Source organism: Mesoplodon mirus, assembly GCF_964341445.2.
Source record: "Mesoplodon mirus genome assembly, chromosome: 1".
Taxonomy (NCBI): domain Eukaryota; kingdom Metazoa; phylum Chordata; class Mammalia; order Artiodactyla; family Ziphiidae; genus Mesoplodon; species Mesoplodon mirus.
Genome location: NC_138976.1, coordinates 222331292 through 222344237, shown reverse-complemented (window position 1 = coordinate 222344237; position 12946 = coordinate 222331292). Strand labels below are relative to the sequence as shown.

The window sequence follows — 12946 nt, the reverse complement described above, 5'->3', positions numbered from 1 at the left end:
CTCTATAATTTATTTTCCCCTTGTGAAAGTATGAAAGTTGAAGCATAGTTAAAGCACATTAAAAGTAAATACAGCAGGCAGAGAGATAAATGAACTGTTTGCATAAACATGAATTAAGAGAGTCACACTCAAGGAAGAATTGTTCCCTGTTGAGGACAGCAAACATCTGGAAGGAATTAAATGGCGGATGAGAGGGGGTGGGGGTAATGTGAGCTAAGAACACACTGTGACTGTTGGAAGGAGATAATTCACTTCTCGGGTAGGTAAGTGATCCCAAAAGGGGGAGGCTGCTCTGGGCTTCTACGGCATGATTGGTTGCCTGAAGAGTATTAACCCCTCAAAATCATTTTGTTCTGATTAGCTGGAGTACCTAAAATGCCTGTAACATTCCTTTGAGCTAATGCATTGCCTTGAAACAGCCATTTCTTAAATGCAAATATACTAACATAAAATAACAAGGTATCGTTCTGTATCTGTGAAATTAACAGTATGAAAATTGTAAGGGTACACTGAGGTTTCACTGAAACTGGCACATTTAAAAATCTATAATATACCTATAAATAGGTATAACTTTGGGGGATGCAATTTGGCTGGAATTTTTTTATTCTTTTTTTTTTTCTTTTGTGATTGGGTTGGAATTTTTAAGAGTCATAAAAATGTCTATAACTCTGGCTCTACTAATCCAACTTCTGGGAATTTACTGGTAGGAAAAATTCCAAAGGAAGGAGGGACCTTTCTGTGTTTATTTTCCATGATTGAGAATGGGTAAATTACAAGACATCTCCCTGACAGACTCTTAGGCAGCCATCAAAAGTATAATTATAAATGACAGATGAGAGAATATTTGTAAAATAATCATTCACAAATTTAAAAAAAACCCAGAAATCAAATTGTAAAGATTGGGTATGCACATGGATGGAACTAGAAGAAGAAAATGGAAGGAAAACCAGTGGGCTTTGTTGGAGATTGTGGGATGGTGGAAGAATTTTTTCTTTTATTTCAATTTATGTTAATATTGGTTGTGCAATAAACAATAATCAAAGACCCAAATGAACCCTCCTGGAAGGGGTAGCTGATTGTCAGCTTTTACCATATGGGCAAGTTTCAGTCCAGTTTTCTGGACAGAGAGAAGGGGTCTTAAAGCTGGCAGGTTCTGAAAGGAGGGGGCTGATGGGCAAGGCCAGGAGCCTCCAAGAGCACAGGGCACCAGTTGGGCATGGGGACCACCTGAAGAGAGAAGGAGGGGCTGGTGGGAGCTGGCGGAGAGTGAGTTTAAGGGAAATTGCCTCCTTCATGGCATTGCCTCTGGCCAGCCTGAGCTAATGGAGTCTTAAATCAAGTGGTTGCACTGTTACTCTTAGTCACTCACAATGCCAATTTTAAAACCAGAATGAACAAAACCCACAGTGTTTTACTACTTCTCATAAGCTGCGGTATCTCTTTGAACTTTGGAGCATCAAGAGCAGAGACTGCCACTAAAATATTGGGCTTTCTGTTTTCCAACTGCCCTGTCTCTAATACTTGTCAAGCAATCTGGGTCGAATATTGTGGACAAACACATGATCTAATCCTGGACTGCAATGATTTCTTAGGTAGACAATTCCTGTGGTTACTTGGGCTGTGACGGGTTCATGGATTCATTTCCCCAGAACCTTTACTTGTATTGACAACTCTTTGGCTAATTTTCCAGAGTAGCGGAGGAATGGAGGGCACCACTGGACCAGGAGTCAGGAAGCATGCCATTAGGCAGATCACGAATACTCTCCCGGACTCAGTCTTTTTATCTGTAAATTGGGGAAACTTTTTACAGATGACTGCATAGACCTAAATTCTGTGATGAAAGTCTGAAAAACCCAATTTGGGCCGTATTAGAGGGTCTTATGCCCAGAATGAAGTTGACGATCCTTCTAACATACTTTGCCCAGTCTTTCCACACCATGGAAAAACCAAATTTAGATCAAGCCGCACCCTGTAAGGGGATGTTGACACACTGAGTATGTGCAAAAGAGGTTAGCCAGGATTCATGGAGGCTTAGAAGCTTGTTGTGAGACAGGAGATGAAGGAACTACAGATTTAAACCAGAAACATTGTTACGTAGCAGGGATGTGATAACTGTCTTTGACATGCTGAAGAGCTGTCTTGTGGGAAAAAAAAATTCACTTGCTTTATGTGATCTCAGAGGGCAGGATCAGTGGATAGAAATTACAGGGAGGCAACTTTCAAGTCTGGACGGAATGTAGAACTTTTGAACAGTTAGAACTAACTGAAGGTGGAGAGATGGGCATATGCAGAGGCTGGGCATATGCTTTTCTTGGAGATTAAAGGGCTGAGTGAGGGAGAATTTGTTTTCTTGTTGTTGTTGCTGTTGTTTGGTTTTCGGGGGGAGGGGGTTTGGCCATGCCACGCAGCATGTGGGATCTTAGTTCTCCGACCAGGAATCGAACCCTTGCCCCCTGCAGTGGGAGCACTGGACCACCAGGGAAGTCCCGAGGGAGAATTTGAAGTGGGGTTCCAATGCCCAGCTAGCACTGTGAGCCTCTGAATCTAATCTGAAATGACTTATCTCCTGCAGGGTGGCCACCATCAATGCTGTGCACTTCTGGAAGCATCAGCCCCAGCACCCTCCCAAACTACCTTCCCCTTCCAAATCTTCTCATCGCTTGAACAAGCTGTGTACCAAATTCCACGGCTCGCTCCATTCCAAGATTTCCAAGGCACAACTCCCTCTGTGCCTCGTTTGCCCCCATCTCCTGCCCTGCCCCCCACCCCCCACTAGTAGTTTCCATTTCTCTGGTTTGCAGAGCAGGGCGGGAGACAGCTGTGCATAGTGAACAGCAAACAAACAAGCATCCCTAGACCTCCCAGGATGCGCCAGGGTTTGTAGCATACCTGAGTGCAGTCCCTGAGCTTCCAGGAGACACCAGATGCTAGCTTAGAATGATTAAGATGCACACCACACCCCTCCCCTTCGTATTGTGAAATAGCTTTTCGTATAACCAAGAAAAGGAAACCTCGCCAAGAGGAAAGGGTGGGAGATCACTGAGATGGGTTGTTTGCCTGAGGAGGGAAATAGGAGATCTAGAAGTCAGAGGCGGAGAAGGGAGGGTACGGATGTTAAAGCATCTCCACCCACCCAGAGGGAATGGGACCCTGAATTCAGGAGTGGGAATTACCAGTGTTGCCCAGAGCCTGGCTGAGTCTGCTGCTGCCGCGGTCCCTTCAGGCGGTCCCCTAGCAGACTTGTAGGGAAGCATCTGGGTTCCGGAGCAAGCAAGCCCTCTGGGTTGGAATCCTGGCTCCACCTCTTACTTGCTCTTCTGCCTGAGGCAACTTGAACAGCTCTTGCCCTAAAAGGGGATAAATAAGGGTACCTCCCTCCTAAAGTGGAGAGGATGACACACAATACTGTAGGGTGAGCCACGTGGAACCGCTGATGTCTGATCATTTCCAAAATATAAAAAAGACAATGTCGGGGCTTCCCCGGTGGCGCAGTGGTTGAGAGTCCGCCTGCCGATCCCGGGGACAGGGGTTCGTGCCCCGGTCTGGGAAGATCCCACATGCCGCGGAGCGGCTGGGCCCGTGAGCCATGGTCGCTGAGCCTGCGCGTCCGGAGCCTGTGCTCCGCAACGGGAGAGGCCACAACGGTGAGAGGCCTGCGTACCGCAAAAAAAAAAAAAAAGGCAATGTCTTATGGATCAACCTCATCCATAATGAGTCCCCGGTTCCCAAACTCATCCGCACCTTAGAATTATCTCGGGCTCTTTTTAAAATTCCAAAGCCCGGGTCACCTCCCAGACCCATCCAATCACAATTTCGACAGGTGGGATGCCTGGCCAGGTGATTCTCACGGGCAGACACGTTTGGGGACCACTGGCTGAGCACAGTGCCGGGGATGTATTGAGGCGCTCAGCCATGGCCACCTCTGATTTCCCTTCATCTGTCGTTTATTGAGCACCTCCGGCCTGCCGGGCTCTGTCCGGGCCTGCCTCTGGGCCCCGGGGGCCTCCGCAGCCGCCTCATCTCTCCCCCCACCCCCACCCCTCCTCCTCCTCCGCAGTGTCCAGGCCCCGGAGCTCCCCGGACGACCTGAAGGCGCTGACTCGGAACGTGAACCGGCTCAACGAGAGCTTCCGGGACTTGCAGCTGCGGCTGTTGCAGGCTCCGCTGCAGGCCGAGCTGAGCGAGCAGGTGTGGAAGGCGCAGGACGCGCTGCAGAACCAGTCGGACTCGCTGCTGGCGCTGGCGGGCGCGGTGCAGCGGCTGGAGGGCGCGCTGTGGGGACTCCAGGCGCAGGCGACGCAGAGCGAGCAGGCGGTGGCCCTGCTGCGCGACCGCACGGCCCAGCAGAGCGACGCGGCGCAGCTGGAACTCTACCAGCTGCAGGTGGAGAGCAACCGCAGCCAGCTCCTGCTGCGGCGCCACGCCGGCCTGCTGGACGGGCTGGCACGCCGGGTGGGCGCCCTGGGCGACGAGCTGGCCGACGTGGGCGGCGCCCTGCGCGGCCTCAACCTCAGCCTGTCCTACGACGTGACCCTGCAGGGCACGCGGCTGCGGGACCTGCAGGTGCTGGTGAGCAACGCCAGCGAGGACGCGCGCCGCATGCGCCTCGTGCACCGGAGCCTGGAGCTGCAGCTCAAGCAGGAGCTGGCCGTGCTCAACAGCGTCACCGAGGACCTGCGCCTCAAGGACTGGGAGCACTCCATCGCGCTGCGCAACATCTCCCTGGCCAAAGGTACCTCCGACCGCCCGGGACCCCGGGGGCTGCTTGGGCCCTTCTGCTCAGGCCTTCTTCCCGCACCTGCCTCCCCAGGGTCCGGGAGTCCCCCTCCCTCCCCGAACCCGCTCCGCGTTCATGAAGTCTTGCCCTCCAGGACCCTGGAGTCTTCTGCCCAAACGGACTGTGCCCATTTCCAGGCCCACACAGGATAAACCTCCTCTCTGCTGCCCCCCGCCCCAGACAGTGCACTCTGTCTGCACCCCTAGGCATGAGAATGGCCAAGATGGCTCCTGGGGACCTGGGTGGTCAGAGCTTGGATGTGCCAGCCGGAGCCTCCAAGAGTCTGGGGCTGGGGAGGAAAGCTGGGGCTCAGGCCAGACAGGGAGGCGCTCCCCCAGTGTCCTGGTCCTTGCATATGGTGTTCCATGCTGTTGGGCTGTGCCCGGCAGGCCTACAAGGCCTGCACTTGCCCAGCTTTAAGACAGAAGAAAGAGCCTGGAGTCAGCAACAGAGTCCTCAGTGGTTTAATGGATTGGGGAGTTTACACGTCTGAAGCAAGGTCCTGGAGTGACACCCCACCGTGTGCGTCGGATGGGCGGGCAGGACAAGGCGGCAGTCTTCTCTGTGGGGCGGGGTGGGGGGGGGAGATTGCCAGTTGGGAATTGATGTCAGGTGGGCTCATCGGTTACCAGGGAAACCAGCAGAGGGTCACGCCCCTCAAGGCCCCTTTGATAAGAACAGTCATTAGCTGGGGCGGAGGCAAGTATGTAGGAGGATGAGTCACGTGATTAGGGTGTAGGTGGAGCAGACACTCGCTGGGCAGGGGATGTTCAGAGAACAAGAGAACAGCCATCTTGGGCGGCCTGACCGTATACATGGTAGAGCTACAAAAAGTTGGAAAATTCCAAATTTGAACCTGGCCTTCCAGGCTGTTATAAAGCTATATTTATCCAGGTAGAAGAACATGTTTTATTTTCTTTAACAATGTGTTGGCTTCATTTATCACTCTTGAATATAATGGCAAAAATGCACGGGCCTCCATTCGTACTCTCGCTTGGGGTCCACAAACATCAGCACCTTTACAGCCAACCTTCCTCTCTTGCACCCCTGACTGACCACTCCCCCGCTCCCCTCTCCCCCATTCCTTCCTGCTGCTGTCTGCCCTGCATGTCACTGTCAGAGTGTTCGAGAAATGTACTCTTCCTGCATGACCCCCTGCTCAGAACCCAGGTCTGCGGGGTTCACCAAAAACTCCTCAGGCTGACAGTAGACAATGAGAATACCATTTTGAACAACAACTATGTCAGGTACCGTGCCAAGTGTATCTCACAGGGTGTCTTTTGAAAACAGCCATGAATGTGCTGAGATTCAGGAAGCTGCCCACAGTTGCAGGCTAGGAGGTGATGGGGCCAGGACTTGAACCCTAGCTCTTCTGATCCCAGAGCTGATGTGCCTTCCATCACATCCCTGGCCCCAGCCTGTCTTTCCTGCCTTCTCCTCTAACTGGTCCCCTGTACCAGGGGTTACAAACAGAACTGTCTGCAGGGGCCAGTCGAGCAATGTCAATGCCTAAAATGACTTTGGTGTCAGGGGAGTAGTAGGGGCTATGGCAGGTCCAGCCCGTTTTGGCCTGGCATTGATAAGGTCTTCCCATTTGTTCCAGAGAAACTGGAAACATGGAATGTTCTAGAAACTTTTAATTATTTAACTCTGTGGGCCAAATACAACACATCTGTGGGTCGTACATGGTCCACAGACGGCTCTCTTGCATCCCCTGCCCTATGTGAAGCATCCAGTCCAGTGGGACACGTCTTGTCCCTGCCCCAGAGACACAGCCCACCTTTCCCACTGCCTTAGCTTTACTCCAGCGGTTCCTTCCACTGCAAACCCCCCTTCTTACTCCTCGTGATCTAAATCCCACTGATCCTTCCCATCTCAGTCAAACCCACCTCCTCCAGGAGCCCGCTGGCCTCTGTAGCTCACCGAAGTCTCCCTTCTCTGGGATTCTGTATTTATCAGAGCAGAAGGTAGTCATGATGGAGACTTATATTTGCATGGAACTTTCCAGATCCAGTTAATAATAATAGAACATTATTTTGTTTTAAAGTAGGTCCCCATCACCAGCTGTGAGCTTGGTTGAAGGCAGGTTTCGCTATGGAGAGCAGGTAGGATTCCTGCAGAAAAGCAACTGAAGCTGCAGGAGAAAATACCAGGCTTACTCCAGGACACACAGTTAGAAATGATCCAACCCAGGGCTTTTGTATTCAACAGCTTTAATAAGGTGTAATTTACATGCTGTCGGATTCACCCATTTTAAATGTGCCATTCAGTCACCAGCCCACGACTTTCAGCTCAACGCCAGTGCTCAATCTGTCACAGCCAGTCACCCTCAGCTGTGTCCCCCAGCACCTAACAGTGTGATACATGTGACTGGAACTCGAGGAATGTTTGTGGAACAGCTGTTACATCTTTTGAACCCGTGCCATCAGAGGATCAGTTTTCTTGTCCTGGGTCCCTTTGGTTTCATGTCTCAGAAATCAAAGGAGAGCAGGCGGTAGCATGTCTTCTTCCAAATCCGCACCCCTGGGGTCTTAGCTTTTCCCATCTTTTCATTTCCTTGACCTCCCCAGTCTGTTCAGTACTCAATAATAGCAGCGACACCGAATCATAACCTACCACGAGCCAGACATTTTGTCGACATTTATTCTCTAAGCAGACATTAAAGAGTGCTAATCCTCACATCCTGCAAAAAAGGTATCACTGAACCCATGTTATAGCTGAGAAACTCGAATAACTTTCCCAGTGTTTCTGATACAGTTGGCAAGTGACAAAGCCAAGATTTAAAGTGGGTCTTTCTGGCTCGGAAACCATGTTTTTTCACTGACCGTGGTGCTTTCTGGGGTGGAGAGAGACCGGCTAGAAGCCATGAAGTGAGAAGGGAGCGTGGTCCCTCGGGTCTATTCCCGTATTTGGGGGGTAGGCCCTACCACGTGCTCCTCCTTCCTTCTTCTTCCGGTCAACAGACATCACCAGGCTTCCTGCTGGTGCAGCCTCTTTGGCCTCAGCGAACATTTCGCATCCTGATTCTTTAACTTCTGAGTCCCTCTCCTTGGCTCGGGCTGAAGCGGCTCTGGGTCATGCATTTGCCATGGTTCTTCTGGTGGAATCCTCTAAGCAGTCTTTCTTTGGTTCTGAAACTAAGTTTCACACTTGGTTCCTTTGAACTGAAGTTTCATCTCGGTTCTGCCCAGACCTGCCTTCCAGTCTTCCAGCTTGGCATTATTGATGGGTTGCTGGCTCTTCAGAGGTGAACACCATTCGGCCCCTATATCTCCCAGGACCACCACTGTGGCTGGTGTTTCCCCTTCCCACCTCCCTCTCTCATGGTGGTTAGGGACCCAACTGGTATGATTAAAGAGAGTTCTGTTTGGTATATCTGAATGTAATTACCATTCAACTTCAACAGCACAAAACTCTACCGTGGCTTTTAGATAAGGGATGTTTCACCAGATAAGCTTTCCTGCATTTTTACACTGCTGTCTGAGGGGCCTTTCTTTACTAGTTTTGTTCAGTTCCTCTCTTAGTCTTTAAACACACACACACACACACACACACACATGCCCTTTGCCCTTTCCTGGCTCAGAATCCACAAATACCCCACTATGTATATTTTTCAAATATGGGCTTGTTTATGTTATTCTTGAGCTTGACCCCAAACGGTTTCATTCTCTCACTTTGTTACACAGTTTTCTATGAGTTTTGTCTCTGGGTTCGTCTTTTGTGTACATTCACAGTGGGGCTTTCTGTTTTCTGCTTTGGATTTTCAGCATTTATCAAGTCTGTTGAAATCTCTCTGTGGCTCTGAAAGAAGCAGAGAACTTAGATGATCAGACAGGCGAGGCATCCCAGGAGGGGGAAAGCTAACCAGAGAGGGGAGGCATCCCAGGAGGGGGCAGTGTGTGAGCAAAGGCCTGAAGGCAAGACTCCCCAGCCACATGCAGGTGGTTCAATTCGCTACGTGGGTGTTTATAGATTCACAGAAGGTTAGAGTGACAATAGGGCTCTGAAATCACCTAGTCCACTCCCCTCATTTTGTAGTTGAGGCCCTTGAGGCTCAGAGAGGGGAAATGATTTGCCTACATCAAATCCCCAGCCAGTGCCTCGGCTGGGCTAGAAGATTCATCTCTCAATTCATGAAAGCAAATTGACAAAGCAAACTTATCTGTGGGCTGCTGTTTCGAGAAAAAACACCATCTAGTAGAGTAGAGAGTCCCACTCAACAAATGTTCATAATGGGAATGGGGTCTCGGGTTCCAGGCTGGAACGGTGGGCCCTGGTCTCTGGTGCACAGGGATGTGCATCCCTGAAGGTGGTGGGCGTCTCTGTGAACAGAGGTGTTTCTATCCCACCACGGGCTAGGAAGCATGGACTGGTGGCGCCCTCCCCAACCCCAGGGCAGGCTGCAGGGGCTCTGCTGGGAGGGGAATGGAGCGCCTGCTGTGAAAATTAGCAGTTGCTCCCAGCCTTGCCCACCAGACCTCTGCCTGAGGCTCAGAAGAAGGCTGGCTTTGCAGGCTGGGCCACGGCCCCGTGCACACCCTCAGGGTCCCAGAGAGGATGCATGAAATGAAGTGAGAGAGCTCTTGATACAGTAAACGTCCTAGCGCTGAGAATGCAGAGCCCCAGTGACATCAGGGCAATGGGAGCAGGGACCCGACCTCTGGCAGCTGCCCCAGGATTAGCGTGGTTCTGCAGTGGTGTTTACATTACGAGCTTGGTCACCGTTCTGCTGGCTTCGGGCCCGAGGCATCAGCTGTCATGATCATTTGTTCTTGGCAGGGCACTGTCTAGATTCCAGCACACATGAGTCCCCCACCCCGTCTCTCGTTCCAGGATCCGGGAAGGGAGAACGGATTGCTTTTCCCTCCCCATTGGCTGGTCCCCAGAAGAATCCTGGTGTTTCTCCCAAATGCTCAGTCCCAAATCCTTTGTTCTGTGCTGGAGATGCTTCCAGCTGGAGCGGCTCAGGGCAGCCCAGCGAGGGCAGAGCTGTGCTGGGGGTGGCATGGGGGGTGGGCTAGACCAGTGGACAGGCTCTGAGGGGGGCCTGGGCCCAGGGCCAGGAGGTTCCCTCCCCACCTCCTCTCACTCTCAGTGCCCCCTGTGGGAGGTGGCGGGAGAGAGGGGCTGGCACCCAGGACCGGAAGCCCAGTGGAGGGGCTCTGGACTGTTTCCACAGTTGAGGAGAAGTGGACTCTGCTCTCCTTGTCCCAGCCCACCTCTGCCCTGGCCTGCTCCAGGGATAGAAAAGGTGAGACATGATAGCGTAAGCTGAGAAGCTTAAAAGCTCATCCGAATATTACTCAGTCATCAAAAAGATGAAATAATGCCATTTGCAGCAACATGGATGGACCTCGAGATGATCATACTAAGTGAAGTAAGTCAGACAAATACCATAAGATATCACTTATATGTGGAATCTGAAATATGATACAAATCAACATATCTGTGAAACAAAGCCAGACTCACAGTTGTAGAGAACACACTTGTGGTTTCCAAGAGGGGGATGTGGGAGGGATGGAGTTTGGGATTAGCAGAGGCAAACTATTATATTTAGGATGGATAAACAGTAAGGTTCTACTGTATAGCACAGGGAGCTATATTCAATATCCTGTGATAAGCCATATATGAAAAAGAGTATATATGTGTATATATATATATATATATATATATATATATATATATATATATGAGTGAGTCACTTTGCTGTACAGAAGAAATTGACACAACATTGTAAATCAACTATGCTTTAATAAAAATTTTAAAAAATGATCATCTGGGGACCACTGGGACCACTGACACCATAACAGCTTCCACGACTGCCCAGAAGTCATTCCTTGAAATCTCTCCTGTGTGCCAGGTGCTATGTGAGGCCCAGGGCCACAGAGAGTGGGGCTCCAGCCCTTTAGATAGGCCTGTCCTCCTTGGGGACCACAGTCCAAGGGGAGTGACAGTGGCTGGCGTGTGGGCCAGGGTCAGGGTGGCCTGACCAGGCTCTGGTGCTCCCCTGAGCAGTTTGTACATGGTGATGCCTGAGAGTCCTTCCAGTTCTGAGATCTGGGGGTTCTGCCCTGGTGCCCTCGGAGATGGGAGGGATGAGTGTGAAGATGAGCTTCAGGGCTGAGAGTGATGGGCCTCTTAGAAAGGAAAAGATTTGACTAGTATTTGGGGACGCCATGAGGAGAACGTTTTTGCTGAGGTGGAAGAGAGTTTGTTTCGAGAAGCATCAGGCTGTGAGTTTGCAGAAGAAGGAGTCAGGTTAGGAATGATTTTCAGGGGGTCCCCAACAGAGGGGGCTGCCCATCACGGTGTGAGGGGCCTCCAAGGGCTCTGAGTTCACTTGATTCTGATGAGATTAATCAGACAGCAACAGTGGGCTGGAGAGAGAGGCTGGAGCCAAGGAGGGAGGCTGGGGGGAAGGAGTTAGACACATGACATGGGAATCACCTGGAGGACAGCCTTGAAGGGGGCTGGGCAGAGGAAAGGGAGGAGTCCAAGAAAGCTCCAGATTGTTAACCTGGATTCCTGAGAAAATGACAAAAAGTCAGATCCCAAGAGTGCATCACCCATGGGCAGTACTGGTTTAAAGAAGCACTTGATCCTCAGAGCTCCAGGCAGCATGGCCCCATGAGACTCACAGTGGCCGCATTCCAGGCTCTTCTGAGTCGGCCGGGCCAGTACCACCTGAGGACATGACTAAGGCTTGGAAATCAGCACCCACCTTAACTGTCTACCCCAGCTTCTTCCCAGTTAATCTCTAGTAAAGGCCTTCACTAACCACTTAGTTATGTCTTAAGAACTCTCCATGGGTAGGATGTTTTTTGGATCTGGCTCTCCCTGAATTGGAAGGGTGATTTCAGAGTCTGGAACAACCATCTCCAAATAGATCTGAGGAAGCATTACGAAAAGTGAGGTACAGATGGTCAGGGATGGCCTTGCCACTCAAAGCTTCCCAAGCCTGTTTATATCCACGATGTCACTGAATTCGCTTCTTCCTCACTACAAACACCAGAGGAAGGGATTTTTACTTAGATTTTATGGAACCAGGACCTGAACCTAAGATCTTCCATATCCATCCTCAAACCTCACCTTCCAAGTGATCTCTGCCACCTTGATGCCTTACCATCAGGGTCAGGCCACTGGGCAGCATCCTCTCTTTGCCAGAATTACTCCCGGGAAGGTCCATATGTTGGGTCACACCCACATCAGAGTGAATAAAACAAATGGAGGGCATGGTCCATGGTATCCTTGACCTGCTTGATTCCCGGAGTGCTGGGTTACCCACGGGGAGGCCTGAAGGGAGCAGAGAAGAGTGAAAAGGGATGGAGTGGACTGGGGGGAGGGGGAGGGGGACAGCCCAGTGGCAGCCCATGACGTACAGAGATCCAGGAACCACTCTCAGCTCCCTTTGCTGCAGCTTTGACCTGGCCAGGAGATTGTTGGAATGGGCACTGTTAAAGCTCATTTGCTTCTGGACTCTATCTTTCTTTGCTGTATAATCTTAGGCGTGTTCCCAGCAGTTCCTGTGGTCCAAAAACCGAGGTCAACATGGCCAGTCTTACTTTGCTTTTCTTCCTAGAAAAGAGGAAGATGACTACAAACCCCAGTCCTCCTTAAATGATTTGTGTAACTCACAAGTCATTGTGTAATGATGTGTGCATTTTTCAATTGTTGATTACTTTTTTCCCTGTGCACGTGCTGTTGAATTCTTAAACAGCTGTCAACTTTGGTTAGGGTCTGCAGACAGTGTCACCTTTGGGAATGTATCAGTACATCCTGATCTTGGCCACCTGGCTGTTTCGTGTGTATTAACACCCTCTGATCTCATATACTCGTTCATTCATCAAATATTTATTGTGCAAGACATGACTGCTCTGCTGTGAGTATACATGTTTTGGTTTCCTAGGGCTGCCATAACAAAGCACCACAAGCTGAGTGGCTTAAAACAACAGAAATGTATTCTCTCACAGTTCTGGAGGCCAGAAGTCTGAAATCAAGGTGTCCACAGGGCCCTACTCCCTCTAAAAGGTCTAGGGGAGGATCCTTCTTGGCCTCTTTCTAACTTCTGATGTTGCCAGCCATCCTTGGCGTTCCTTGGCCTGTAGACACATCACTCCAGTCTCAGCCTCCATGGTAACCTGGCCTTCTGCCCAGCTGTCTGTGCGTTCT

At 50.6% G+C, this 12946-nt stretch overlaps 1 protein-coding gene across 2 annotated transcripts in view; it reads left to right on the top strand.

The window, feature by feature from the left end:
- Nucleotides 1-12946, top strand: part of SCARA5 (scavenger receptor class A member 5) — a 121035-nt gene that overhangs the window by 63920 nt on the left and 44169 nt on the right. For both annotated transcript variants that reach the window (XM_082607266.1, XM_082607265.1), the window contains exon 4: nt 4058-4732. In XM_082607266.1, the coding sequence (XP_082463392.1) occupies nt 4058-4732 (675 nt within the window). The remainder of the gene's footprint in view (nt 1-4057; nt 4733-12946) is intronic.